Source organism: Apaloderma vittatum, unplaced genomic scaffold, assembly GCF_000703405.1.
Source record: "Apaloderma vittatum isolate BGI_N311 unplaced genomic scaffold, ASM70340v1 scaffold9281, whole genome shotgun sequence".
Classification (NCBI taxonomy): Eukaryota; Metazoa; Chordata; class Aves; order Trogoniformes; family Trogonidae; genus Apaloderma; species Apaloderma vittatum.
The window spans coordinates 1-26,742 of NW_009698474.1; the positions used below are offsets into that span (position 1 = coordinate 1).

The 26,742-nt window shown below is 38.8% G+C and overlaps 1 protein-coding gene across 1 annotated transcript; it reads left to right on the forward strand.

Moving 5' to 3' along the window:
- The first annotated feature begins 6 nt into the window (after positions 1-6).
- LOC104280394 (sorting nexin-14) lies at positions 7-26,241 on the forward strand. Its single transcript, XM_009878031.1, has 15 exons — positions 7-86; positions 198-318; positions 1,156-1,232; positions 1,345-1,423; positions 10,132-10,175; positions 15,679-15,766; positions 19,570-19,654; positions 21,483-21,639; positions 21,955-22,030; positions 22,902-22,946; positions 23,035-23,115; positions 23,260-23,374; positions 24,917-25,072; positions 25,335-25,459; positions 26,179-26,241. The coding sequence occupies exons 2-15, from the start codon at positions 214-216 to the stop codon at positions 26,239-26,241; spliced, it is 1,296 nt and encodes a 431-aa protein (XP_009876333.1). The 5' UTR covers positions 7-86; positions 198-213.
- Positions 26,242-26,742: the final 501 nt, after the last annotated feature.

Consider the following 26,742-nt stretch of genomic DNA (forward strand, 5'->3'; position numbering starts at 1 on the left):
GAGGTGCTGCGGGAGACCTGCCGGCAGTACCCGCTCTTCTGCTGCCTACTCCTGGGGCTGGGCGCCGCCACTCTCCTCCTCAACCGGTAACCGGGGCCGGGCCGGGCCGGGGCGGGACAGGGGGGCCAGGCTGGGCCCCGCGTAGCGCTGGTATCTTGTCAATGCAATAACGTTGCCTTCCTGTTTGTATTTGTAAGGTATCTTCACGTTTTAATGATCTTCTGGTCGTTCGTGGCTGGAGTTGCCACCTTTTACTGCTCATTAGGACCGGATTCACTCCTGCCCAATATTCTATTTACCATAAAATATAAACCTAAGGTAAATACATCTGTTAACGTTATTGTGCTTTCTTTAAATTTGGTAAGAATTTATGCCAGCTAGCAGTTGTGGTGTGATTCTGAGTTTTTTCAGAAACACTGCGCAGCAGTATAGCTCATATCCACTAAGTGTGGGATGTTTTGTAGCAAATGTGCAATGATTAAGACTTTAGGTTCTTCATACGTTTCTGCACAGTGCCATCAAATCTATGTATTGCTCTAAAACCACTTGTTGAGATTGTTCCTGGATGTCCTTTAATGCTTCACTCTTTTTTTTTTTTTTTGCATTTGAGTAGCAAGTAGTTGAGAAATTGTGTAGTTTTTTTATTGAGGCTTTTTCTTTTCTAAAGATGCTCTTCCTTTAGCAAGCCAGTGCTGTCTTCTTTGCTGATTTTAGTCAAACTTCTTTAAGTTGTACTGCTTTTCAAAGAAAATAAACAATCCTAAAGGAAATCACTGTTTTCTGACGTAAAAGGACTTAATGTAGAATTTCATGCAGCTAAAAATGTTATATTTGCAATAGTTCAGGGCTATGAGTAAGGCAGGTTTTGTAGAGAAACCAGCTGTCTCATTATTAGACCAGCTAATATACAGGGAGATGACTGGAGATGTGAAAGTGTATCTGTCTCCTCTAACTTTGTTCTAGTGGAAGCAGGTTTTTCTATTTGGTTCAGTTGTGTCTCATACAGTGTCTTGTTCTTTTATTTTCCTGTGGGTGAGGAACTTTTTATTTATGCTGTCAGTTTTCTGTGATTGAATACTCTAAAAGGAAATCAATGAATTATTAAGAGAGTCATCAGGCTAAAAAATGTAAACTTGTCCAAATATCTTCTCTCAGCAATTAGAATTGCCGGAGCTGTTTCCCCATGGTCACAGTTGTGCTGTATGTGGCAAGGTCAAATGCAAGAGACACAGGTAAATTAAATACATGGCACCAATAACCTTAGTATTTCTTACATTTTGAACACAGCAGTAGGGAGCTTTCCATTAAATATTGTTTCTTCAACTTTTCCATGTTCTCCTACAGACCGACTTTACTTCTGGAAAACTATCAGCCATGGCTGGATCTCAAAGTGCCTTCCAAAGTTGATGCGTCACTCTCGGAGGTAAGCGCTGCTTCATTGCTTTCGTACCTTGAAATTCAGCAAGGTATTTTACATAGCTCTTAGACCTATTACTTCTGGTCCAGTGAGGAATTGTTTGGATTGTCCCCACCAGAGGGTAGTGGTCAATGGTTTGATGTCCAGATAGAGATGGGTGACAAGTGGTATGCCTCAGGGGTCTGTACTGGTACCAGTGCCTTTCAATATCTTCATCAATTACATAGATAGCGGGGTCGAGTGCACCCTCAGCAAATTTGCAGATGATGCCACGCTGACTGGTACAGTTGACATGCCTGAGGGATGGGATGCCATCCAGAGGGACCTGGACAGACTTGAGAAGTGGGCCTGTGTGAACTTCCTGAGGGTCAACAAGACCATGTGGAACGTGCTGCACCTGGGTCACAACAGCCCCTGCTCTCAGTACAGGCTGGGGGATCTGAAGGGATTGAGAGCAGCTCTGCAGAGAAGGACTTGGGGGTACTGGCGAATGAGCACCTGAACGTGAGCCAGCAATGCGCACTCACAGCCTAGAAGACCAATTGCATCCTGGCCTGCATCAAAAGAAGCTTGGCCAGCAGATTGAGAGAGTTGTTTCTACCCTTCTCCTCCCCTCTGGTGAGACGCCACCTGCACTGCGGTGTTCAGCTCCAGAGTCCTCAGCACAGGAGAGACATGGACCTGTTGGAGTCGGTCCAGAGGAGGGCCCCCAAAACAATCAGAGGGATGGAGCACCTCTCCTACACAGACAGGCTGACAGAGTTGGGGTTGTTTAGCCTGGAGAAGAAAAGGCTCTGGGGAGACCTTATTGTGGCCTTTCAATACTTAAAAGGACCTCTAAGAAAGCCAGAGACAGATGTTTTAGCAAGGCTTACAGTGATAGGACAGCCAGTAATGGTTTTAAACAAAAAGAAGGTTGACTAGATATAAGGAAGGTTTGGGGTTTTTTTTGCAGTGAGGGTGCTGAGGCACTGGAACAGGTCGCTGAGGGAGATGGTAGAAGTTCCATCCATGTAAATATTCAAGGTCAGGTTGAGATGAGGCTCTGAGCAAGCTGATCTAGTTAAAGATGTCCCTGCTCACTGCAGGGGGATTGGACTAGGTGCTTCTAACCCAAAGCATTCTGTGATCATTCTGTAGTTCAAATGTATTTCCCATGTATGTTAACTTGTTCCTCTAAAAAAATGTATGCTGGAAGCAGAGAGGCAAGATGACTTACTCGTTGACCCAGATGTGACTGTTCCTATAGTAGCCTGTCTGGAACGTAGAATCATTGTTTTTTTAAATTGGGAAGCATATAGGAAAGAAGAGTTATAATTAAATGTGTCCGGTTCTCTAGGACAAGGGAAAATGGCCTTAGGTTGCACCAGGGGAGGTTCAGGTTGGATATTAGGAAGAATTTCTTTACTGAAGGGCTTGTCAGGCGTTGGAACAGGCTGCCCAGGGAGGTGGTTAAGTCACCATCCCTGGAGGTGTTTAAGCCACGAGTAGTTATTGCCTTGAAGCACATGGTTTAGTGGTGTTGACAGGGCTAGAACAAAGGTTGGACTTGATCTTGAAGGTCTCTTCCAACTGAAACTGTTTTATGATTCAAAAAGTTAAGGCTTTTAGCCTGCTTAGTTTGTTGAAGTGGGGGTTAAGAGATGATTTGCTTCAGGTACAAAATTCCTGTAATGAAGATGATAATGGGATAGTAGCTGTTTAAAATCATCAAACAAAGCTGTAACAAAATCTGTCTAAAAAAAGAAAATAGTGGATTTACTTGAACAGTATAAATATATGGTTTTTAATAATAATGTAGAGAATTCCAACCTTTATGTGGTAGGAGGATGAACAATTGGCATGTCAGAAACGAGAATATTCTTGTGTCTCAGCTCTTGCAGTTAACAACATGATTTATGATGTCAAAGCTGAATAACTTTGTGGTATAAGCTAACACTAATTCAGCTGCGTGTAGTGGTGATCCCAGCATAGACCACCACAAAAGTAACAAAAAAATGAAAATCTTAAAGGAAGGGAGAGATGGACAGTTGAGCAGTGTTAGTTTTTGTTTTGTTTTGTTGTTTTAAAAATTGCCATAGGTAACTTGTGGTCTTCCCTTGGTTTAATGTAGTGATGTCCTCTGCAATTTTAGAAGCAAACTCTTATTAGTTTAAAATTACGTAATCTATATTTTTTTAAAAATAAGTTCTGGCTCAAGTGTATTAAAATAAAAGTGTTGCTGAATATCCTTCCAATAGGGCTTATTTTTTTAAACCTCTTGTTTGAATAATGGAATATAAAATAAATGCTTCTATGCATGTATTATTTTTAGAATCTTTGGTTCGCAAATAGGTGTGACAGTTTACCAAAGGATGTGGTAAATGCTGAAGAACTGAAAATTTTCCTGTTTAGCTTAAATGGGAATTTAGTGCTGGAAAATGTTATGTTATTCGTAAGAGATATGGGTAGATACCATATTTATCTTCCAAGACTTATCTTTTAAAATATGTCACTATGCACAGCGTTTTGTGTTTTGATTGCTGTTGCTGTAGTTCTGCTTTTACTGAAGTGGCGTGGGCTTTCCTTTGCTGTTTCTTTTTACTTCGGCGCTGGTGAGGCCGCACCTCAAGTACTGTGTGCAGTTCTAGGCTCCACAGTGCAGGAAGGACGTCGAGGTGCTGGAGAAGGTACAGAGAAGGGCAGCCAGAATGATTAGGGGACTAGAGGGTAAGTCATATGAAGAGAGGCTGAGGGAGCTGGGGCTGTCCAGCCTGCAGAAGAGGAGGCTGAGGAGAGACCTTATCATTCTCTGCAACTACCTGAAAGGCAGCTGTAGTGGGACGGGTGTTGGCCTCTTCCCCCTAGTGAATATGATAAGACAAGAGGGAACAGGTCCAGGTTGTGCCAGGAGAAGTTTAGATTGGATATTAGGAAAAACTTCTTCACCGAAAGGGTGGTGAAGCACTGGAATGGATTGCCAAAGGAGGTGGTGGAGTCACCATCCCTGGACATGTTCAAAAAATGGCTGGATGTGGCACTTCAGGAGATGTTTTATTGTTAGGGTGGTGTAGGGCTGTAGGTTGCACTTGATGATCTTAAGGTCCTTTCCAGCCTTTGTGATTCTATGCCCATGGCCCTGTTGTCCTTAGCAGTGTAGACGTGACTTTTGTGCCTCTGTGCTGTGTTTCTCATCGCTTACTTTTCTTTCGGGAAGTGTGAGACCTCAGGTTTCACGGGGCAGTGAGCCAGGACCATCACCTTTGATGGACTCCAGCCAACGACCTGTTTGAGCCACCATCCTCGCCTGCGTAGGGTATTACTTGGAACGGGAAATCTTGTTGCCGTGTTCCCCGCTGCATCGCTGCTGTACAGGTTAAAAAGGTCAAGGGGGTTCTGCTCCTGCCGTCTTCCTCTTGACCATCTGCTCTGGGGATGCAGCTTGTTACAGCGCGCCTGGAACTGGATCTCCTGCATCAGGTTGGGAGGAGAGACTGCTCGTATTTTCCTTTGTGGGTTACTCATACGTTAGAAGGAAGCTGATACGGTGAGAACTGAATTAAGATTAATGAGATTCTAAAGGAGCACAGAGGGCAGCCTCCTTCTGAAAAGCATGTTCTTCGAATGTTTGGAATAATTCTGTTATTTTTTTATTCTGAATTAGTTTTTCTAGTTCTTCCTTTGCAGGTTGAAGAATTTTGGCAGTGTTCTCATTTCCAACTGTTTCTAATTTGAATCAGTTGTACAGTCTTTAAGCTTGTGTTTTCGAATGCTCACAGAATAATTTAATATACACTTGAATCAGAAGAAATCCAGGTTTTTCCCACAAATGTGGTTGTTTCTCTCTCAGACTGTGTTGACAGTTTGTCTCACTTTGCAAATTGTTAAATTTTGCCTTGTTTTGGTTCTCTAGCTGCTGTACGTGGTTTAAAACAGTAAGAAAAACCTGTTCCTGGACTTCCCTCCCCCCTTCATTTATATTTATTGTTATAGTTGAACTCTAAACTGCCTCAACCATGCATCTATCGATATTTGGTAGTTTGGGCTGTATCCTGGCAAAAACAGTGCAGCGACCTAAGCATAACTTTGTTTCCAGTTTCTAATCCATCCTGCTAGTGTTTTCTTTTTGAATTAGCATGTGATGTCTGTTGGGGTGATTTACGTTGAGTAAAATTTCAGGTGCTACAGGTTGTATAAAGGGAAACTTAGTTCTGTTATTCAGTTAATGAACTCGACTCTGTCCCTACAATCTTGCTTTTGCCATGTGAGGGATGGCTGCAAGTCAAATCACTGTAAAGCTGCTCAGCTACTCGTGAGAGGCGTCATGAAGGAAGTGCCATAGTGGGTCAAAGTGCTGTCTGTTGGTCTTGCAGGTTTTTTCCTTTATTTTTTAAGTTCTCCGGTTCTTGACTTGATTATGAGACCAGAATTTTATGGTTCCACCCCGCCCCCCCCCAAAAAAGTAAGAAATGAGCGAATGGGTGACAAGAAATCATTTATTGTCTGAAAGTGCTCTTTGCCAGTCCTTTAACTCTTTTAACAGTACAGTGGTCTGTGTGCTTTTTATTGGGAATCACTTGTTCTACTCTTAGGAAGTGATCTCAGCTATCTAGTTTTACCATCTTTAAGGCTTTCAAAATTGTCTTTGTGGTTTGCTTATCAAATTCTTGCTCTCTTCCAACCTAATTTGGCCTTTTAGGTCTGACCTGCTCCTGAATCATTCATCACTCAGCTCTGCAGTTTATCGGCCTCACAAATGGAGTCTATTCTATGGCAGCCTACAGAAAGCTTTTCTCAGGAGCAAAGACTGACTAGCTTGCAGTGTTGCAGTGCATGTTAGAAAATGATTTTTCTTTGTTTTTTCTTCAGCTGCTGCTCATGTTGCTACCTGCTGCATTTGGTTTTATGCTTGTAACCATTTTCCAGTTCAAAACCGCTCACACATAGTAGAGACAGTCATTTTGCAAAATGCTTGAAAAAATAGGTAGGCTTTAAATGAAATGACTCATCATTTGTATTTTAAACTTCACAGACAAGGAAATTGCTTATCATTAGCTGCTGTTCTTTGAGATGTCCTGCCTACTCTGTTGGGCATGTGTGTGTAGTGTGAGCAACTGAGCTTAAATAATATTGTTGGTGTTGCTAGAATGGAAGTGGGCACACATGTCCTGCTTTCCTAGTGCTTTATGAAAGTGCAGTGGATGATGTAACAGGGTTTTTTTTGACTTACAGAATCATGTTGATGCAGTCTGGAAGGCTGAGAGGGTTCATGGCAAACCTGTGCCTTGAGCTCTGGTTACTAGTGGTCAATTGCCAGTTATTTCTTGAGTGCTTGAGTTTTGCAGCATTAATGGTTTCACACTGTAACGCTCTTTTACCTTCAGTACCGCACCTTGATGCAATGGAGCATCATACAAAACTGCCTCTGCACTTAGTAAATGTGCAAATAGACAGTGCTTTCTGTGTGTCTAGGATCAAGAATTTTTTATTTTTTTTTTATTAAGGCCGTGTAGATAACTTGAGTTCTAGCAGAATGTATATCTCGACCTCCGATATCGGGACCAGTGATATGTGGACATCAAGTGCATTTTATGTTGCTTATCTGTCTCTGTGCATGCTGTCTTTGGCTGGTGAGATTATCTGCATGGCATTGTCCCATGGAAGCATCACCATAAACCCCTTACTTACAGTGTGGCTGTGGAAGCAGGAGATAAAAGGAGAAGCACTGGCAAGTCTGTGAAATGGTTCCTCTGGAAGTCAGTTTCTGCAAACGTGGGATGAATCTTGAGGAGACCTTTTCCCGAGTGGGATGGGTCATCAGGTCATACATCTTCACTGCTTTCCTTGTTGAAGGAGGATGATTCTCAGAGCTATATGTGTTTGGCTTAGCCAGCAGTGAGAACGAGATCTTTCAGTCTTGGAAACATTTCTTCTAGGGGCTTTAGAAGGCTCTGGACTGTAGGCAAAAAGAGGGTCCATGAGCGCTTCATGAGTGGAAATTGCAGTGAATACACTGGAAGCCTGATGGACAGACCTTCAGTTCCAAAGTAGGAGGTGTGGGTAAAGAAAGCTCTCTGAAGAGGAGTATGTTGTACGTACTTGGAGTAAGCTGTCTTGTGCTTGAAGGCTGTCAGGCTGTACTTTCCACCCCAGGTGGAAGATGGTCTGCCGTCATTGCCCCTGACAGGGAGGCACGTAGCAGAAGTGAAGGAAGGAGAAAAGGGATCCTTTAGCAGACAGAAGCACAGTATGGATTTTTCTGCAGGCCTTCGCTTTTGAAAGAGTTGGTGGTTTGAGCCCTGATAGAGGTTTATTTTGTTAGGAACTCCTCATGAACAAATAAAGCTTTGCAATACCTGCAAGATTGAGGTTTCCATGGAATAAATTGGTGGTTTATATACTAGCAGTGCTATGAAAGGCATCAGGGAAATTCTTTTGAGTAGTCTGATCTACTGCTCTTAAGGCCAATGTGTTTGCTGATTGAAGCTGGATGCGATCTCCCTCCTGTTGTCTGAAGATTAACTCTTAAAGAAGATTCTCTGAGATTTTTTTGATCTCTTCTAGAATGGGAAGTAAAGCATCTATTATCGTCTACTTCCACCCCACTTTTAATAGAAATACAGAATTTTGTGGGGGATGAATGAAATTTAGCTTACCCATCCATCATTGAGGGGCCAGTTAGCTCAGTTGGTTGAGCATGGTGCTGATAACACCGAGGTCGTGGGTTCGATTCCCGCTCAGTCCCCATGTGTTGCCTGGTCTAGTCGAGAGGTGGCGTCCCTGCCCATGACAGGGAGGTTGGATTAAATGATCTCTAAGGTCTCTTCCAGCCTAGCCTTTCAATGATGCTATGATCATCAACACATGATCGTATTACAGTTTCAAGATCTCTTACTGCAATAGCACATAAGGATAAGAAAAAAAAATTGTTGATGACTCTCTATGATCTACAACACAGATGTCTAAAGTATCGTAAACTGGAAAACATCCCTTCAGAAAGAGGGTGAAGGAACAAAATTTCTCCTTCACCCTTAAAAACGAAGGAAGGAAAACAACGGAAATGAAACAATTACAAAAGAGAAAGTATCTTACAAAATATGAGTAGGCAATATTCTTAGTAGTGAAGACAGAAAAAGAGTATTCATCAGCTGCTGAAGAATTGAGATGAATTAAAAAGGCTGTGATGTGCATTTTACTAAGTATGTTTTTATAATCATGAGTAGAGCAGAGGCATGCAGTGCCCTAAAGATAGTATAAATTTAGTAAGCCTTGAATTCTTGCAGTGCTTACAGTGTGAATGAGTGCAGCAGCAGAGCTTGTAAGAAGAGTAACATTTATTTTCATAAATGAGACTTGTATATTAGCTGTTATATTCAGCTTTCCTTTCAAATAGTTTTTATGTGTTTCTTTGATCACAGCGGCTCTTTTGGTAAAACCTTTCCTTCTATAGAATATGGCACAGCAGGCTCACGGAGCAACACCCTTATTCTGTCGTAATGCCCTGATCAGCGTTGATGCTGTTGGGGACAAACTGATCTCTAGAACAGTGATTCAGATTAAGGGATAGGTTGTGTCAGGAGAAGGTGGTACAGAGTTTATCTTCTTGGAGTTATAGTGAAGGAGGAGAAGTCTCAAGAAAATGTCATCTTTCCTTCTCCATCCCCCCACTTCATTGTTGTTTTTTTTTTCTTTTTCCTTAGCTCTGTCTGATGTTTCCCCTTCTCTTCAGAAGCTTTCTTTTGGCTCGTCGTGGTGCGGGGACTGTAACAGTTACTTAAACTTCTGTGTAGGCGTAAGGAGAGGTGTGAAAGTTGCAGTCCAGCTAGCAGTACGCCCTGTGTACCTGGTGGTGGCAACCCCTCAACTGAGCAGGCGTTTTTGTCTGCCTCACTTCTTTATGTGACATTAAAAGCCACGCTGAACCAGGGCATGCCTGTGGTGTGGCTGCCACAGCACTGGTTCTTCCTGATTAACCCAAGTTTTCTGGCATGGAAAAGACAACCACAGGCTTGACCTGTACAGAACAGATTGGATGGAAAGGGTGGAAAAGATTCTCCTACAGAGAACCATCTGGTGGGATGCACAGGGGCTTGGAATAGGAGGGAGAGGGCCGATACCCACCTGCACGTGTTCCTGCATGACCTGTTCAGGGTCATCCTGCTCTGGCAGCGGGCTGGACTAGATGATCTTTCGAGGTCCCTTCCAGCCCCTGACATTCTGTGATTCTGTGATACATGTAGGACAAGGACTTTCGGAAGTGGTCTGGTCAGGACTTTGGGAGATGGCTGGAGCCGTAAGACAGGCTTTGTGGAAAGTTGTGGTGCAAGATGTGGAGAAAGGAGAATGCCCTCCCTAGGAATCACTTTTTAGGATGCTTCTTTTGCTTTCTTAGTGAGTCATGAGCGTACAGGATTGACTGTCCCGCTTTGAGGATGGGGGAGAGCTGGAAGAAGTGGAGGCTTGGATGATAGAGGATGGAGGCGTGGGTCAACGTGGGATGGGTGGCTGTGCCTGTGGGACGCTCCACACTACATCAGAAAAGAACAGGGACTGATCTGAAAAATGAGGGAAAAGCAAAATGATTAATGTCATGATAGAATCGCAAAGTACATATTAAAGTTCTATGCGCTATGAATTATGTTCTGTGAGTTTTGGAACATGTTTGTGTTTTTGACTCTTCTAACCAGGACTTAGCATAAACTATTTTGTAATGTTGTTGTCCTTGTTCTGCACAGGTGCTTGAGCTGGTTCTGGAAAACTTTATTTATCCATGGTACAGGTATGAGCTTTACCTAAAAGCTACTGGTTTTGAATATCATAAGTATTTGTCAAACTGTTTAAGAAATAGTCATTTGAAAATAAAAATTACTGTTTCTTTAGTAGAATATAAAGCATAATTTTAAGTGCTACAGTTTTATCTTTTTATTGGCTCTTAGCAGAGTAGAACAGAGATCTTGTAATAGTTTAGACATGGTAGAGATGGTTCTGAAATTTGCATTTCATCCTAAACTCACTTTTTGATTGTGTGGTTTTATATCTTAATTTGCTAATACTATTACTTGGAAATACATATGACTTGATTAAAAGCTGCGTAAAAACTCACCCCACCCCACCCCCCCCCGAAATTTATTTCCAGGTTAGAAGCACACTGATATTTTATATTGTTTTTTAAAAAATACAACAATTCCAGTTTTAATATAGGAATTCCATATAGGAATGGTATTTTAAATACATGTTGTGGCCACCTTCTGGCAGAACGTGTTTTCATTTGCTGAGTTTTAAGGCTGAGTGGTTATGGTGAGCTGAATAAAAAGGCATAAATAACTTCAAAAATCACCTGTAAAGAAAACACCATGACTAATTTTTTTTTCTGTTTTTTTGCTTTTATATATTAATTAGTGCTTCAGAGTACTTTGTCAAAAGTTATTAAAATACTTTTAATTGATCATGCTGGCATTAATATGTTAAAACAACATTTTGTCTGAATTCTGAATTTGACTTTTTCATTGAGTGCAAGTGTTCAGTTTTGTGCTAAAAGAAATGTACACTTTTCTTTTCCTCTATGCTGTTTTTTCTCTGTCTCTCTGGGATCTAAAATTTTCTGGACAGACTTCTTTGCCTGATTGGTTTGTAACTGTGGCTGATACCTGCATGTCTTACATCTACCTTTGTGTGATGAATACACTGAAGCATAAAACTTAACTGCTTATGCAAACAGCAGAGGGAGCTTTAGCTTCACGTATTGAGAGTGATCAAGTTGGAAAACTGAAGAGTTTTAATTTTCAAATACAGAAAACTAGAGCTTGTTCCGCTGAACTGTTTGATAAAATGTAAGGGAACCATCTTCTCTGTTTCATAATTTGAAATCAGGTAAGATTTTTTGGCTGGTGGAAAGTGTCTTCAATGTCTTTGGTTTGGACTGACGAGGAAGCTCAGATTCCACGTAGTACTTAGATCTCTGACACCCAAAGCAGCACAGGTCTGCAATACATCATGTGGTGGGGATAGAAATACACAGTTAGAAGCACAATGCAAAATATACTTGGTATGGAGGCAGCTAGCCTGGATTCTGCTACATCTTGCCCTCTGGTGAGCTGTATAGGTGTTCCTGCGCTGCCTTTAGTTTTACATGGCTGCACCTCTGAATTTTGAAGTAGCTTCATAAATCCAGACCTAATAAGCTTTCCCTGAACCTGAAATACTGGGAGTTCAGTGAGCTACAGTGCAGTGATATTCTAAGTCATTCTCTGGGAAACAACTTGGTCCTGAAAGGCTTACTGGTTTCCATTTAACAGTAGTAATGTCAGCACTGGTCTCATTCCATCTAGACATTCAGATGTGGTTGTGCTTTCCTGTAGTTCGAGCAACCATCGTGCAGGGAGCCCCCAAGTGTGTGTCTGTGTGCAGCCGTGTGAGATTTCTCTCGCAGAGTCTGTTAGTTCTGGCTTTGCCTGCCTGGGTGCATTTACAGTGGTTGCATAGCTCAGCTTGCCGTGGAGAAAGGACTCTTGCATTCATGAAATGCTTTTTTTCTGAGCTAGCAAATCTCTCTGACTCTGGATAATTCTTCACAGAGTCCTTTGCATCCAGACTGTCCTTATTTAGCACCATGGGTGACCAGCAACACAAAATTCAGGCTTGCCAGAGTAGGTTGGTAAAACAGTTTGCTGCTTTCCCTTGCAGAACAGTTGGGGCATCATTCCTTATGCTGCCTCACTTTCAGCAGAGTGCAATTTGTGCAGAAGCTGCCTTTCTCTACTTCTTTTTTTTTTGTTTGTTTAAATTTATTTTTTTTTCTGTGCTCTACCAGCTGATGCTGCCTTGCAGTGCCTTGCAAACTCTGGACATTAGAGAGGTAACAAGAATCATAGAATGCCTTAAGTTGGAAGGGACCCTAGAGATCATCTAAATCCAACCTTCCTGCCATGGGCAGGGATGCCCTGAACTAGGCCAGGTTGCTCAAGGCCTCATCCAACCTGGCCTTGGACGTCTCCAGGGAGGGAGCATCCACAGCTTTTCTGGACAATCTATTCTGGAGTCTTGCCACCCTTGTATGGAAGAACATGACATATGACATATCTCATGATATGACATACCTCACTAAAAAGCCTGGGAAGTGTTACACCTACCAGAGATGTACACTGCAAGATAAAATCATAGATTTGTTGCTCAGGAAATAAAGTACTATAAGCAGGGAAAAGCTGTGGTTTATATTTGCTTCATTAATAAACTGTGTTAAGAGTTTGTTATATTTTATGGTATTTTATTAGCATGTTAAAATTTAGAGGCGAATGTCCCTAAACGTGGATCCATTGAAGGGAATGAAGATTAGTACTTAAAATCCAGTAAACTCTACTGAAATAGATAGTTATACCTATTTCCATTTTTTTGTTTGGAATTTTTCAAAGCATTTATGCTGGTTGTATTTAAATATATGTGTTTTAAGAAGTTTTTCAACTATATGAGAAGAATAGAGCATAATTGTAAGCAATCCCAAATTTGTACAGCTACAAAACACTGGTGTGAGTCTATTGCTTAACTGTATGACATACAATAAGCCTATTTATTACCTTACTTATACCAACCTCAGTTTAAATAAGAGAGTTTTGAACAAGTCACATTATGCTTACTGAATTTTTTTTGGTCATTGATGCTACTGCACCTCCAGTTCTCTCAGGTTAGATTAGAATCCAGTAATTACCATGTTTTTGTAATAAATTACTATGAAAAAAGATTTTCTTTGATAGTGACTAAACCCAGTGTTTTCACATGGAGCTGCTTCTATTGTAAATGCAAGTATAGCAAGAAAAGGTCAGGATTTTTGCTGAGTTGCAAACTAGAGCTTTATGGTTTTATCAGCTTGAAACTTACTGTCATCATCTTTTTGATAGGAGTTGGTCCAGTTTCATAAGAATAGTTGGCACACAGAGGGAAAAAAAATACACAAAAAAACCTTCAGTGATTTTATATGGTTTTCATTTAGTAGATCTCATAAATAGATCTCATAAGACTTTGCATGCAATAGCAATTGGGTGTACCTCTTGAGACTTTGGATTCAGTCACTGTTTACAATTAACTGGCTGAGTGTAGGGTTTGGTATTTTTTTAGCAAATCTCTCTGTTGCACTGACAGTTGTATTTGTAAGTTTTTCCTCAAATTCTGGGAAAATGTAGCCAATTTTTCCACTGTTTCCAAGCAAGTTATTTGGACCTTCCACTGTGTCACTAGAGATTTGAGACTTTACAGGTTCTTGATTTTTTGTTTTTTTTTTTTCACCAGTATTCAGTCTGCTGCTGATTAAAAGAATGTCTCTGCAAAGCTGTGGTGTGTCCTGAAAGTACGTGGCACAAAGTCACGTCCAAATAAAATTAGCCAAGATGCTGGTTGTCCAAGTGTCAATAAAATAACAAGTTCTTGGCCCAGGTTACTTCATGTATCTTATTGTCTGTCAAATGCTAGTAATGCAGTCGTAGGATTTGCTAATTCCTTGGCTTCCTTTGACAGTGTGGGTATTTGCTAACCCTCTTGCTTCCAAGATGTCAGCTGCTGATCTTAAAACAAACCAAACCTTCTCCTACAGCATTCATATCTGCATGTGATTAGCTGTTGGAGGATGGCTGTGTTCCTTATGCCAGGTTGCTTTCTTTGAGGCGCTTTTTCATGCAATTAGTTGCATATTTTGACCATCAGGTCACCAGAACCTGTACCTGGCAGTTCATCTTCGACAGGTATTTGAATGCTATATAACCCAGGCTAACATTGCCTAAAAAAAAAAATCAGATGCTGAATAACGTAAAATTATGTTATGGGCATAAAATTGTTGTTTTTCAAATGTACTGTTGTTGTTTGTACATTTGGGGTTTTTAAATTTTTAAGAAAATGTAAGTAATTTCTGCATTTATTAAATACGCAAACTCACTTATTACCAAAAAACTGTGATGACTTCTACATACAGTCATTAGCTGAAGCAGGATGTAACTTTCGTTGTTGTTTCATTACTCAGATATTATAATACAGCTTTACCAGTATCTTTAGTTGTACTCTAATGTCCCTCTATGGTTAAATGCAGTGGATTTTGATTATTTCAGTTGCATTTTGTGGAATGCTGATATCGTGGTCTCTTCTCCCATTCAGTTTAGTTGCATTTTCTGTGCCTAAGGCTTGGTGTACTTCTCATTTTTACTGAGTTTTCCAAAAAAAGATAGAGTTAGGTGTTTTTCTTTCTGAATCAACTTTAAGTATCTTGACCGTGATTTTTCACTGAACTTTATCGCAGCAGATGGAAACTGAAAAGGCAGATAAAAAGTTCAGATAATATTTTGACATAGTGATTTGGGAATCTGTTTGAATTCTTTATTTCGTTGTTTCCAAGCAGAAACCATGTTAAATAATTTTAATTCTGGTGCAGATAGCTATAGGTTGAGGTTCTTTTATGTTCTTTGTAACTGATGGTTTCACATTTCATATTACATCAAGTAGATATTTTTAAAACCATTAAGTTCTGTCGTTTGTTGGTTTCCTGCTATGCCTTCTCTTCTCTTCTCTTCTAGGAAATGGTGATCTCTGTTTAGACCAGAAATAGGACCAATTTGATATTTAAAAGAGAGAATATTATTGTATTAACCGACATCTAAGTATTGGAACTAGTTAAAAAAAATGCTAGTAAAAGTCTTCTGTTGGAAGAGGCTGAGCTGAAATACAAGGGATGTATTTATTTCATTAAAAGTAACATTTTTGTATTATAAAACTTAAAAGAGATTAACAGCCATATTTGTACTAATATGGAAGAAAATTATTTGAAATCTTGGAGTATTAGAAGGTGGTGTGGTATGCAATATAGAAAATCGAATTTTGACTAGCTTAACTGGGTACGTGCTTGCAGTCAGCTTATTCTAAAGGCTTTGCCGATACTAATTCAGTTTTACTTCATGCCACTGAACTAGGAAATGTTCACATATGGGGACACTAAGATTTCACTCAAACCAAATGATGCAGACAATATATTAGATCAGGAATTGGTATATAACTCCAGTTCACTGACAGATATCTTAAGCTATTGTTTTGTGTACAAAGATAGTAGGAGCGCTGTGTATTTTACTTCAGTAGAAGACTGCTTCCTCTCTGCCCACACTTGGTAGCTTTCATTTCAATTAATACTGTTTGAAGTGTCACCGCTGAATAATCTTATTCAAGCTTCTAGTGGTGCCAACTGTGTTGCGGTTGGATTAATATAAATGTTTTTTGTTCTGGTTTGTTACATGATGTGCTTTCCAACACTGCAGAAATATTACTGATGATGAATCCTCAGTGGATGAACTGAGAGGCACGCTGCGGTTTTTTGCATCTGTATTAGTTCGAAGAATTCATAAGGTAAGGTTACTTAAAAGTATTAACATTGCTTTTCTATCAGAAATAACTTGATACCTATCTGTAGTGAGTTCTTTAATTTTTAAAATGGTGATTCCAAAGTCAATCTTACAGAGAGTTTAGGCAGCTTCCACTTACTTTTCTTCTTTGTGTTATCTGTTTCCTCTTTCTGGAGCTTATCTCATTCCTGAGGATTCATCATTCTTTGAAGTTTCATTATTGGAAGTGTTCAGCATCAGGTTGGACGTGGCTTTGAGCAACCTGATCCAGTCGAAGATGTCCCTGCCCACGGCCGTGGGTTGAACTAGGTGATGTTTGAAGGTCCCTTGCAACCCAAACCACTCTGCGATTCTTCCAAATGGGTGTATTTTTTAAAAGCTAGTGCAAGGCATCATTATAACCTTGGGATGATCTTCTAGCTGTCTTTTAGTGACTTAATACAAGTGGAAACAACTCTGCGAATTAGTGAAAAGAACTATTAGATAATGGTTAGCAGTGTACCTGTCTCATAGCTTCTGCTTACCTGCCTTCTTTAAATGCTGATGAAGTCCTTAAATTGTCTATAGACTGTCATTAAGTGAACAGCTTACTATAAGAATTAAACCAGGTATGATTCTTACATTCATGTAGTTCTTAAGAAACGTTTGGAAGACTGAAGATTCACATTTTTTATTTGCTATGTTTAATATATTAACAGATATAGTTGCTTTCCTTGCATAGCGCTGCAAGCCTGTTTTACAGGAGCCGCATCTAACTCTGGCTGTTCTAAGCAGAACAAGTTGCTAACTCAGTTTCCAGATTTTTTCAGTGCTGGCCTCTCTGTTGGAGCAACTACCATAAATGTGTGTCTTTTTTTCCCCTCCTTAGTAACAGCAGTGTTTCCCGAGCTACAAAGTGTACATGTACTCTGCCATGACTTATTAACAGCCTGATTCTATCCTTGTTATATATGAAATCCAGATGACTTTCTTGTTTACTCTAACTCAAGCATGTTGTTTTTTAAAATTAATGTGGGGGAAGATTAGGAAATGTCCACGTAGCGCAGACACTATATGGAGCTATGAAAGTGGAGTAAACACTTCAAAGTGGAAAGCTAGAACAGCAAAGTCTTAAAATTGAATTTGGAGTTGTTATACATGCAAGTGTTAGTTGCAGTGTTTGTAGATCCATCGTTGATTTAGAAAACAATGATGTCTCCTCTGTTGGTCATGTAATAAGGTATTCATCCTGTTAGATCAGCTATAGCAACTTTAAGTAGTGTGCTAATTTACTGTATCTGCCTGTGACAGTAATGAAGTAGATGTAACCTCTTCACTTCTGTGTATCTGGGTAGACAGTATGTTCAAGTATTAAGCGCTGTCAGGGGAACTACAAAACAGAGGTCATCACAGAAGTGCATTTCTCTTTACGCATGTTCAGATTTATTTGTATCCATCCGACGGAGTAATATGATTTATTTTGTCTGTCTGTGTGAAGCGCAGATATCTCTAGCAAAAAGATACTCATAGTAACTTTGCATTTTGGAACAAAACTGAAACTTGGCATGCTCAGCAGTGCAGGGGAACGTGGTGTCTCATGCTATGCTGTATTTTTCAGCTCATACTTCTTTTTTTTCTGCTGAACAAGTGTTTCTGTGCGTGCACACACCCACATACACATTCAGACAGACACAGCTTATAGCTGTGATGCATATGTTACTGAAACTGTTCTGTGTAGAAATCAGAGTTGATATGCAAGTTGCAAATAAACTACCAGCTTTTATGTAATTTTAGAAATTCTGGTGTAAAACTTCAGTCAGCTGAAAAGGATTATGACAGAATGTTTTATAGACACTCAACTCTGATACACTGTCCTTTATAACCTCATTTGAGGAGAAATTATCACTGACTGCAAAATAAAATAGCTGATACCTTTGCCAAACATCTGTACTTTGATTTGGATTTATTACTAAATGCTTGAAAGCAATAGTTCTAGCTAGTAGAGACAAAACTTTCAAAGTCAGGAACTACTATGTGTAAGAAAAAGAAGACCATTTTTTTCCTTTTTTAGCTTACATCTTTTATACTTTGTTGCCAAAGAATCTTTTTATTTTTGAATTAATACTTAAAATTCAGAACTGCTTCAGTGAAAAGAATTTCTTTGTTTTCTGTTTAAGACTACAGCCAAGTACATGTGCATGTTGACATTTTTATCAGAAGTTGATAGTGTCAGCTACAGTGCCAGTAACAATTTGCTTGCTGTGCTTCTTGAATTACCTCTGTGGGAATAATCACTCTCCTATCCCTGTGTTCCATAGGATACTCTTGACTTAGTGAAATTACTATTGAAATGTGAGTCCCAAAGGACAGTATTTTCCATTAATATGCAGAAGCTTCTACCTTCTTGCTTGTAAATAGAGGTTGACCTTAATTTCGTTAGTTACTTTTAAACAGCTCTAGTCAATTGTGGTAGCTTTTCTAGGTTGGCCAGGTCAGGTCATAGCTGTGTACCTCAAATATTACAGGGGATCACGCAGGAATACATGCTGTTCTCCTTGTACAAACAAATAAAACCCCAACTTCTGTCTCGGCTCTGGTGGCCTTTGCAGTTGTGCTCCTTCCTTGTCTGGCAAGAAGCACTTTTATGCTTTTGTATAGTGTAAATCAGTTTCTAGATAAGGTTCTGTGGAAACTACTGCAGCTGGTAAAGAAGAATCCCTTGAGACTGTGCAGGGGAGGGGACTGACTGGCAGTGGAGAGGAGCTGTGCTGCAAAGGACCTGGCCCCATGGTAGGCAGTAAGCCAAATTTGAGCCAGCAGCGTGTGCTGGTGATGAAGAACGCTGACAATATCATGGGTTGTATTAAGAGTCGATCAAGGAAAGGAATTACTTGCCTTTAATTGATGCTCTTTAGATGGCATCAAGGATACTGCATCCACTTCTAGGCTCCCCATTACAGAAGAGACACTGATAGAATAGAGCAAGTTAGAGGAGGCCACCAAGATGGTTTGGGCTGGAACATTTGACCTGTGAGGAGGTGACTGACTTCATCTCAAGAGGTCGTTATGAAGTGAGGTGATCATCACGGGGTAGATGCCCTAAGCATCCTCGTCTGAACCTCCTTTGAGCAGGAGGCTGAGTTAAGACATCCTGAGGTCCATTTGTGCCCGAATTCTTCCATAATTCTCCTTTTGTTATCATAACCATCAAGGAGAGTACAAATGCAGGACTCAGGATTTAATCAAGGATGACACTGGTGTTTGACTTATGATCCTGTGATTTCATTGTTGATACTGAGGGTTGTCTTGACTCTGTATCTCAAAGTTTCTTTTAGTTCACCTGAGCTGTGACTTTTTTTTTTTTACAGGTACATAGAGAGGAGGGTTTCACTTTGCTTTTAGTCCTTGTGGACATGATTGCTGAGGCTTAAGGTACACAAATACTAGAAGCAGAGCAGAGTTAATTTGCTTCTGTTGGTGGTCAAATCTTCATGTAGAACTAGGCTTCATATACCGTAACTTCTAAATCAAGCTCCATTGCTATAATTATTACAATGGCAGAATCATAACATGAACAAGTTGACAATAAGTGTGTGAACAGTCTTGTTTAAGGCATTTAGTTCTACATCACGTTATGTGCTCTGCCGAGAAGCATGAGTGTACTGTCAGTTCATCTGGAGAATTCGTAGGTTGTTTCTTAAGGGTTCATTTGATGGTTAGAATGGGGACATCTAAACAACTGAACCTGTTTGATAGACGTCTGTAATAAATTTTTGGGACAAAAAACACCCTAGAACAATTCTGGTTTTATTTTAAAACTGTTTTTAGGTGGATATTCCAACCCTTGTAACAAAGAAAATGCTGAAGGCTGCAATGAAACACATCGAAGTGATAGCCAAAGCCAGGCAGAAAGGTAATGTAGAGATTTAATATGTTTCAAAGGGCAAGCATAAATGTTTCTTTATGCATATTTATTATTATATTTGCTAAATTTTTTCATCCTCACTTACTGCTCTTTTTAAAAAATGATCCTTTTGCATTTTTCTTCTGAAGGTTGCAAAGACAAATAAGGAAAAAGTTACAGTATAAATAATCTCTCAGTTTTGATTTTCATTTCCCCACATTGATAATACTGAAATTCTGTGTTTGTGTAGTAAAGAGGAATATTTTTTAGGTTTTTTTTGTCTGTTCGGAGCAATCAAGATCATTTAGCAGTGCTTCTTGAAAGTTTTTCCTCTGTGTTCCAGATGAGCAATCACAGATGAAAGGATTTGCATGTCTGTGCATAGTGCTGTAGCTGTAACTCTTATAGCTAGAATGGTTTCACATCTGCACACTAATAAGAACGGTTAGTGGAGCTATTCAGTATGTTGGAAAGTTAGGTTTATGTTTATAAGCCATGGAGAAACTTTGAGCAGTAGTATATTTAATTATTATCCAGATAAAAACATCATCACAAGGCTAATGTAAAAATGATATTAAAACTGCACATTGCAGGAATATTTGGAAAATAGAATACTTGCTGTTGGAAAATAGTTATCTTTATTTTTTTCACTGGCTGTTTTCCACAAAGCTGTATCTGCTAAATGTGGTTTCATTCAACTTTTAAGCATAGATGTTTACTTTCACTGCAGTCATGAACTCTCCTCCTCTCCTTCACAACATCTGCTTGATATCCATAAATACATGCGATTGGTCCTCTGAGTAGTGGGTATGAGTAAGACAAATAATGAGACATGGTGTGATCACATTAAATATTTTTCACGGCACAACAACAATTTCAAGATATGAGATTATCTTGCAGTGCTCTTTATTGGCAAATTTCATATTCCCTTTGATTTCTGATAAGGAGTTGGAAACACTTCTTTAGCAGCAGAAAACTGGATTTTAAATTTATGGCATTGACAATATAGCAAATTTCTTCAGTATTTTAAAGGAAAAGACTCGTTCCCTGAGGGCAGATAGGTGAAGCAGCAGCTGAAAATGACTTTTAGTAGCACTTTCTAGTAAATGTTGTTAAACCAGCCACCCGTAATATATAGTTCAGAGGGAGCTTTCTGGCCTTGCTTTGATTGCTGGTTGAGCCTACCCTTTTCTGTTTATTCTCTATATCCTTCTTCAAATGAGTGCTTTAAGTGGCTTCCTACTCTTCCTACCCTCACATCTCTTAGTAATTCCTCACTATTTGCATGCCACTTCTGTAGATCACTGTGCTGGTTTTGGTTTGATGTGCACTGCGTTTAAAATAGATATTCCTTCACGTTTATTTCTAAATGTTCTAAGAAGGAAACGGGTATAACATGATTGAATAAAAGTTTAAGATTACATTGATTCCAAATTGTGTTGTAGGCAAGTCAATAGGTAGAAGGCCAATAAATGGGAGACCATAAATGAGGACAGGAAAAAAGCAAGTAGAAACAGACTTTTAGGCAATGAAGTTTTTTAGAAGAAGCAAGATGTTGAAATCTTCAATAATTATTAATGAGAAATCATTCTGGAAACTATGCAAACTGCAGTTGTTCGGTGAAGGAATTGTTATTTCAATGGGAGATTTTATTTTTACATGGCCAGGCTTTATGATCAAAGCCAAGGTTTTTTTGCCATCGTTCAAAATTGTATCCCTTTGGCAGTTGTGTATCTACTAAAATGATTAACTTTCTAGCTCAAATGAAGAGCAGTCTTGCATTATTTCACAAGAAAAAAAAGCTGAAACAACTTATAATACTGTTTTCTACTTGCAGTAAAAAATGCAGAATTTTTACAGCAAGCTGCTTTAGAAGAGTATGGACCAGAACTGCATGTTGCTTTGAGAAGCCGAAGAGATGAACTTCATTACTTAAGAAAACTTACTGAACTTCTTTTTCCTTATATTTTGCCCCCAAAATCAACAGAGTGCAGGTATAAAAATTATTTAGAATTCTATTCTTTAAAGTAGCTGCATACAGCAGTATATATAGTATATATACAGTATATATACTGTACTGTCATACAGTAATTTTGTGAGTAAAAGGATGAACTCCAAAATCATCCTCCTCATTCCTTCTTCTTATTCTTTTACTTAGGAGATTTTTGATTGGTCTTAAAAATACTCTAGCATGCTTAGGGTATTATTAAATACTGAAATATTTCCCAGTAAAATAAAATGGCATTGGAAAGTTCACTTAGAAAATTACATAGTTTAGTCTTGGTTCTGATTTTTTTTTTTCCCCCCAGATCCCTGGCTCTTCTGATAAGAGAGATTCTGCCTGGCTCTGTTTTCCTTCCCTCAATGGATTTCTTAGCTGATCCTGTAAGACTTTGGAGCACAGGAATAATTTTAATTTATTCAGTATTACTGATTTCCTACTAAGTATGTTGTGGTAAAGCAGATGATTCGCATTGACTTACTTGCTGTGCGTGTTGACTGGGTGAAAACAGAAGAAGTCTTGTGGCCGGTGTTTTTGTTTGTTTATTGTAACTGATTTGAATGCTTAACTGAATGAACTGATTAAAATACAGTATTTGCAAGATATCTTAAGAATGTATTTTTAATGAAGGACTGCAGTTCCTGTCAAATAGGAGAATTATGTGGTAGTAGAAGCACCTTCAGATTGCAATAATTGCATTTAAAAATGGGCTCAATTACTTGAACTGTAGTTGTTTGTATCTTTATGGCACTGTGAACCAGCCTTTTTTGCAGCTGTATTGAAATAAATTCTTTTGTCCTTAATTCATCAAATAAGAGGGCATTTCCTTCTAAAGGTGAAACACTGCCACCTTTGATTTTATTTATGCATGTATTTTAATAGACAAAATTGTAGTACTTACGAAGGTATCACCCAGCTGCAGTCAGAAAGTTCTGTAGCTGTGTAAGTATTAATAGCTCGTTAGATCTGCACTAACAGTAAAAATACTGTATAAGACTTTCCTCCACTGGGTAAAGAATGTTTCTGTGCAGATCTTTTCAGAAATTCCCTGACTTGTAAATATTTGAAGAGTTATATTGAAGAGTTATATTGAAGGTTATTTCTCAAATGTCTTACCAGGCTTTCTCCTCCTCGCCCCCTCCCCCCCAAGTATTAATATATTCACAGGTTTAGACTTGGGCATAACATAGTAGTGAAATGATTTTAATCTGTTAGATTTCTTTAATAGTAATTTTGTGTTGTGTTTTTCTACAGGACACTGTCAACCATTTGCTGTTGATCTTCATTGATGACAGTCCAGTGAGTATTGATAAAATTCCAGTAATTTGTTCACTCATTGAGGAAGTTTTCTTACCCAGTTTTCTCCTGTATTTTTTTTTTCCTGCAGCCTGAGAAAGCAACTGAACCTACTTCTTCATTGGTTCCATTCCTTCAGAAATTTGCAGAGCCAAGAAATAAAAAACCATCTGTAAGCAAAGGCAACATTTATTTCCTTTCCTGTTTTGAATGAGTGCTTTACTTTACCTGTTGTTTTTGTTCTACAACTCCTTGCATTGTCTGTGTACTCCCTAAAAGTTTGAAAAAGGGCTAACTGCATTTTTAACCTACTAAGGTCCTGAAACTGGAGCTAAAGGAGATCAGAGATCAGCAAGACCTTTTATTTCGGTTTATGAACTTCCTGAAACAGGAAGGGGCAGTCCATGTGCTGCAGTTCTGCCTGACTGTAGGTAAGATTGCATCCATGTGCTGAGGTATATCAGATGATCTGTAAAAGCTTTAAGCGTTTGCACGTTGAAGTGAATATTCAGTGTCGGAACTAGGCAGCGTTGTTAAGCAAGAGAACCTTTCAGAATCTGCGTACTCTTAGTTCAGTGGGTCCTGATTCTTGAACGGTAATCGTGGCAACATTGATGTAGGCGTGGACTGTAGGTCTTAATTGTATTTCTGTTTGTTGAAAAGGTTGGACAATTTACAGTAGAATGTTTGTGTAAGAAAAAAGTTCTGACCACTGATGCAAAGTACAGCTGCCTTTTTTTTTAATATGTGGTTATTAAAGTATTTCTAAAACAAGCTGTTCATCATGCAAAGGTTCTCATGTTTTTAGCTTTAAAGTTCCAATTTCTGTAAAGAACAAAAACATTCAAGGTGTTGAAACCTTCTCCTCAGTAACCTGTACCTTGGTTATGAAGTGAGCATTTGGTTTGTTTGAAAAGCCTCCTACTTTCCAATGATGGGTTTTCTGTGAAGCTCCTGTAAGTTAAAGTGGGTTATTTCAATATTTTTGGAACAACTAGTAGTTAATTGGTGGGTTACCAAAATAATACTGGTCTTTGGTTTCAGTAAACAAGTATTTCCGTATTGCATAGGTAATAATAGGTGTGTCTTCATATCCCAAGCCCAATTGTACATCAGGAAGAATCAAAATTAGATTAGACAGACTTTGCGTCATAAAATACTGCAGAAAGTATTAATCATCGCGTAAGAGAAATATCAGTAATCTCTATGCTTTTTACATGCTCATAATCCTTTCAAAAATGTTGGCTTTTTGTCCGGGGAAAAAACCCTCAACAAAGAAAGGAGAAAGGGTCAGTAGACAGAAGGGTCTTGGTAGTCTTTCTCTGAAGGAGTTTGGTTTTGTCTATCACTTGAAAAATTAATCAAATGCCACCTTATTTTTCCTTCTTTCTGGCCAGTACTTAGGCAAGATCGGCCAGTAAGTCAAGCAGGATTGCACAATAATTGTGCTGAACAGAGTTTTTATTTTGTCAGGGGAAGTTTATTCTCAAGTTAGTCTGATATTAAAGATATTCTTGAATATATATTATGATGGACTGGGTGTTAGGAATGAAACAGCAGAATAGACAGATGACAGCTATAAAAGGCTATTGGAGCTCTGTGTGTGTTTAGCATGGGCTGGAAATAACACTAAAAGAAATCTTCAGTTTACAGTTTGGTAATTTAAGAAGCAAAAGTCATTCATCTGATTCATTCTTTTGCTAGGAGCCATTTCATAGATTTATTCTTAGTGTGATAAGGAATAGTTTTAATTGCAATATGGTTTTAGTACTAATTTTATGAACACATCTGAATTTTATAGTTAATAAGAAGGCAGCTACTTTAGTGCTGGAGACTTTGTGATGTCTTATTCATTTTAAAGTTTTACAAAATACTGTATCTGCTGAAAAATGAGTTGATGTTATAGGTTGTTTCAAGATGCACATTGCTGTCAAGTTGATAAACAAATGCATCTTCTTTCCTTTACTTTTCAGAGGAATTCAATGACCGAATTTTACGACCAGAACTATCGGATACTGAAAAGATGTCTCTTCATGAGGAAGTACAGAAGATTTACAAAACTTATTGTTTGGATGAAAGTATTGACAAAATTAGATTTGACCCTTTCATTGTGGAAGAGATTCAAAGAAGTAAGATTGAATATGAGAGGAATAATTTACACTGAAATTCAAACAGCATTCTGTAGTCAAGTGAAGGCTAATCTAAGTATGATCAGTCTTTACTTTTGTCATGGTTTTAGAAATGGTTACCTTCTTGCTATATTTGCTTAAGCCTTGATTTTCGGTTTATTTCTATTTATTGTCAGACCTGCAGTAGCTTGCAAAGCAATCACAAATTCAGACCAGAAAAAACCAAACTTCATATGCCCACATAAATTTTTTTTTTCTTCAGTTGCTGAAGGTCCTTATACGGATGTTGTGAAACTTCAGACAATGAGGTGTCTTTTTGAAGCTTATGAGCATGTACTTTCTCTGCTTGAGAATGTTTTTACTCCTATGTTCTGTCACAGTGATGAGGTAAGTATGAAAGATTTGAAGAGTAGTCTTAAAGCAAGATTGTATTTTTTGGGGGGGGGGATACACTATTTACATCAGTCATGTGCACGTTGAACTGAAAAATATGTCTTCATTTTCCACTTTAGCTAGTGCCAGAACTGGGAACCAATCTCAGTGATAAAACTGAATTTATTCTGGTTGAGTACAACATCAAGAGAATTAAAAAAACCCACAAAACCTCTTTGGTTTTTGGTGTACATCACTGCTGTTAGAAAATCCTCTCCCTCCTCCTTTTATGATTGCAAGTTTGGTGCAAAAGTATTCTGCATGGTAGACATAGAAGAATAATACTATTAAGAATCTCTTTGTTTACTTTTTAAAATGGTACTTAAAGATACAAAGGTTGTATTTGGGTACCTTCAGTATTGTGCATTCCAGCAGCTAAAAACCAGGTATCTGTTTTCAGGAAGGTCGTTCAGTGCAATTTACCAGGTGTTCAACATGGTTCTGTGGCTGGGTTCGGAATGCGAGTTTTAAAAAACACTAAGTAATTCCTCACACTGGGCTAACAATGCGAATTTGGTCTGTCTTCTTCCAGATGAATATTCTAACCACTAGATTTATGTTTAGCTTGCCTTTCACTTCTATTCTTGTTTCCTGAATTCTGCAGTGTTGTTGCATAGTAGCCCTTACCTGAGTTAGTCCAGTGTTTTCTTTGATACTTCATTTTTCTGTTGTAGTACTTCAGACACCTTCTAAGAGGAGCAGAGTCACCAACACGCAATTCAAAGTTTAACAGGTAGGTATGGTAGAATTTTTAAGTATTTTTCTTTGTTTTTAGTTAAAAGCATCAAAATATTAAACCATAGGAGTTTTGCTACTGCTTGATACTAATTTGACTAAAATTTTAGCTCTACTTTTATTTCTTAATGGACAAATTACACATAAAGGAGCAAACAAAGAATTTAAGCAAAAAAAGAATTTAAGATGTGATTTAGACTTAAGCATTTCAGAAGGGGGAAGGGAAAAGTAAATGTACGATGAGAAGAAGATAGCGTGGAAATAAAGTAGTGATTAAATTGACTGTATATATATATATGTTACCATTTTGTTGGTGGAAAAACTGGATCCTGGATTTCAGGTCATACAGGGATAGGTGCAGCGTGCCCTGTGCGTAACCAACCTGGTCGCGCACTGGTAATCTCCTCTTGTCGTGACAAGGAGAGTTTGCCATTTCTCCAAAGTTGGGTGTATTTTCTGTTCCCTAGCTCTCCTGGTTGTCGTGGTTTGACCCTGGCCGGCAG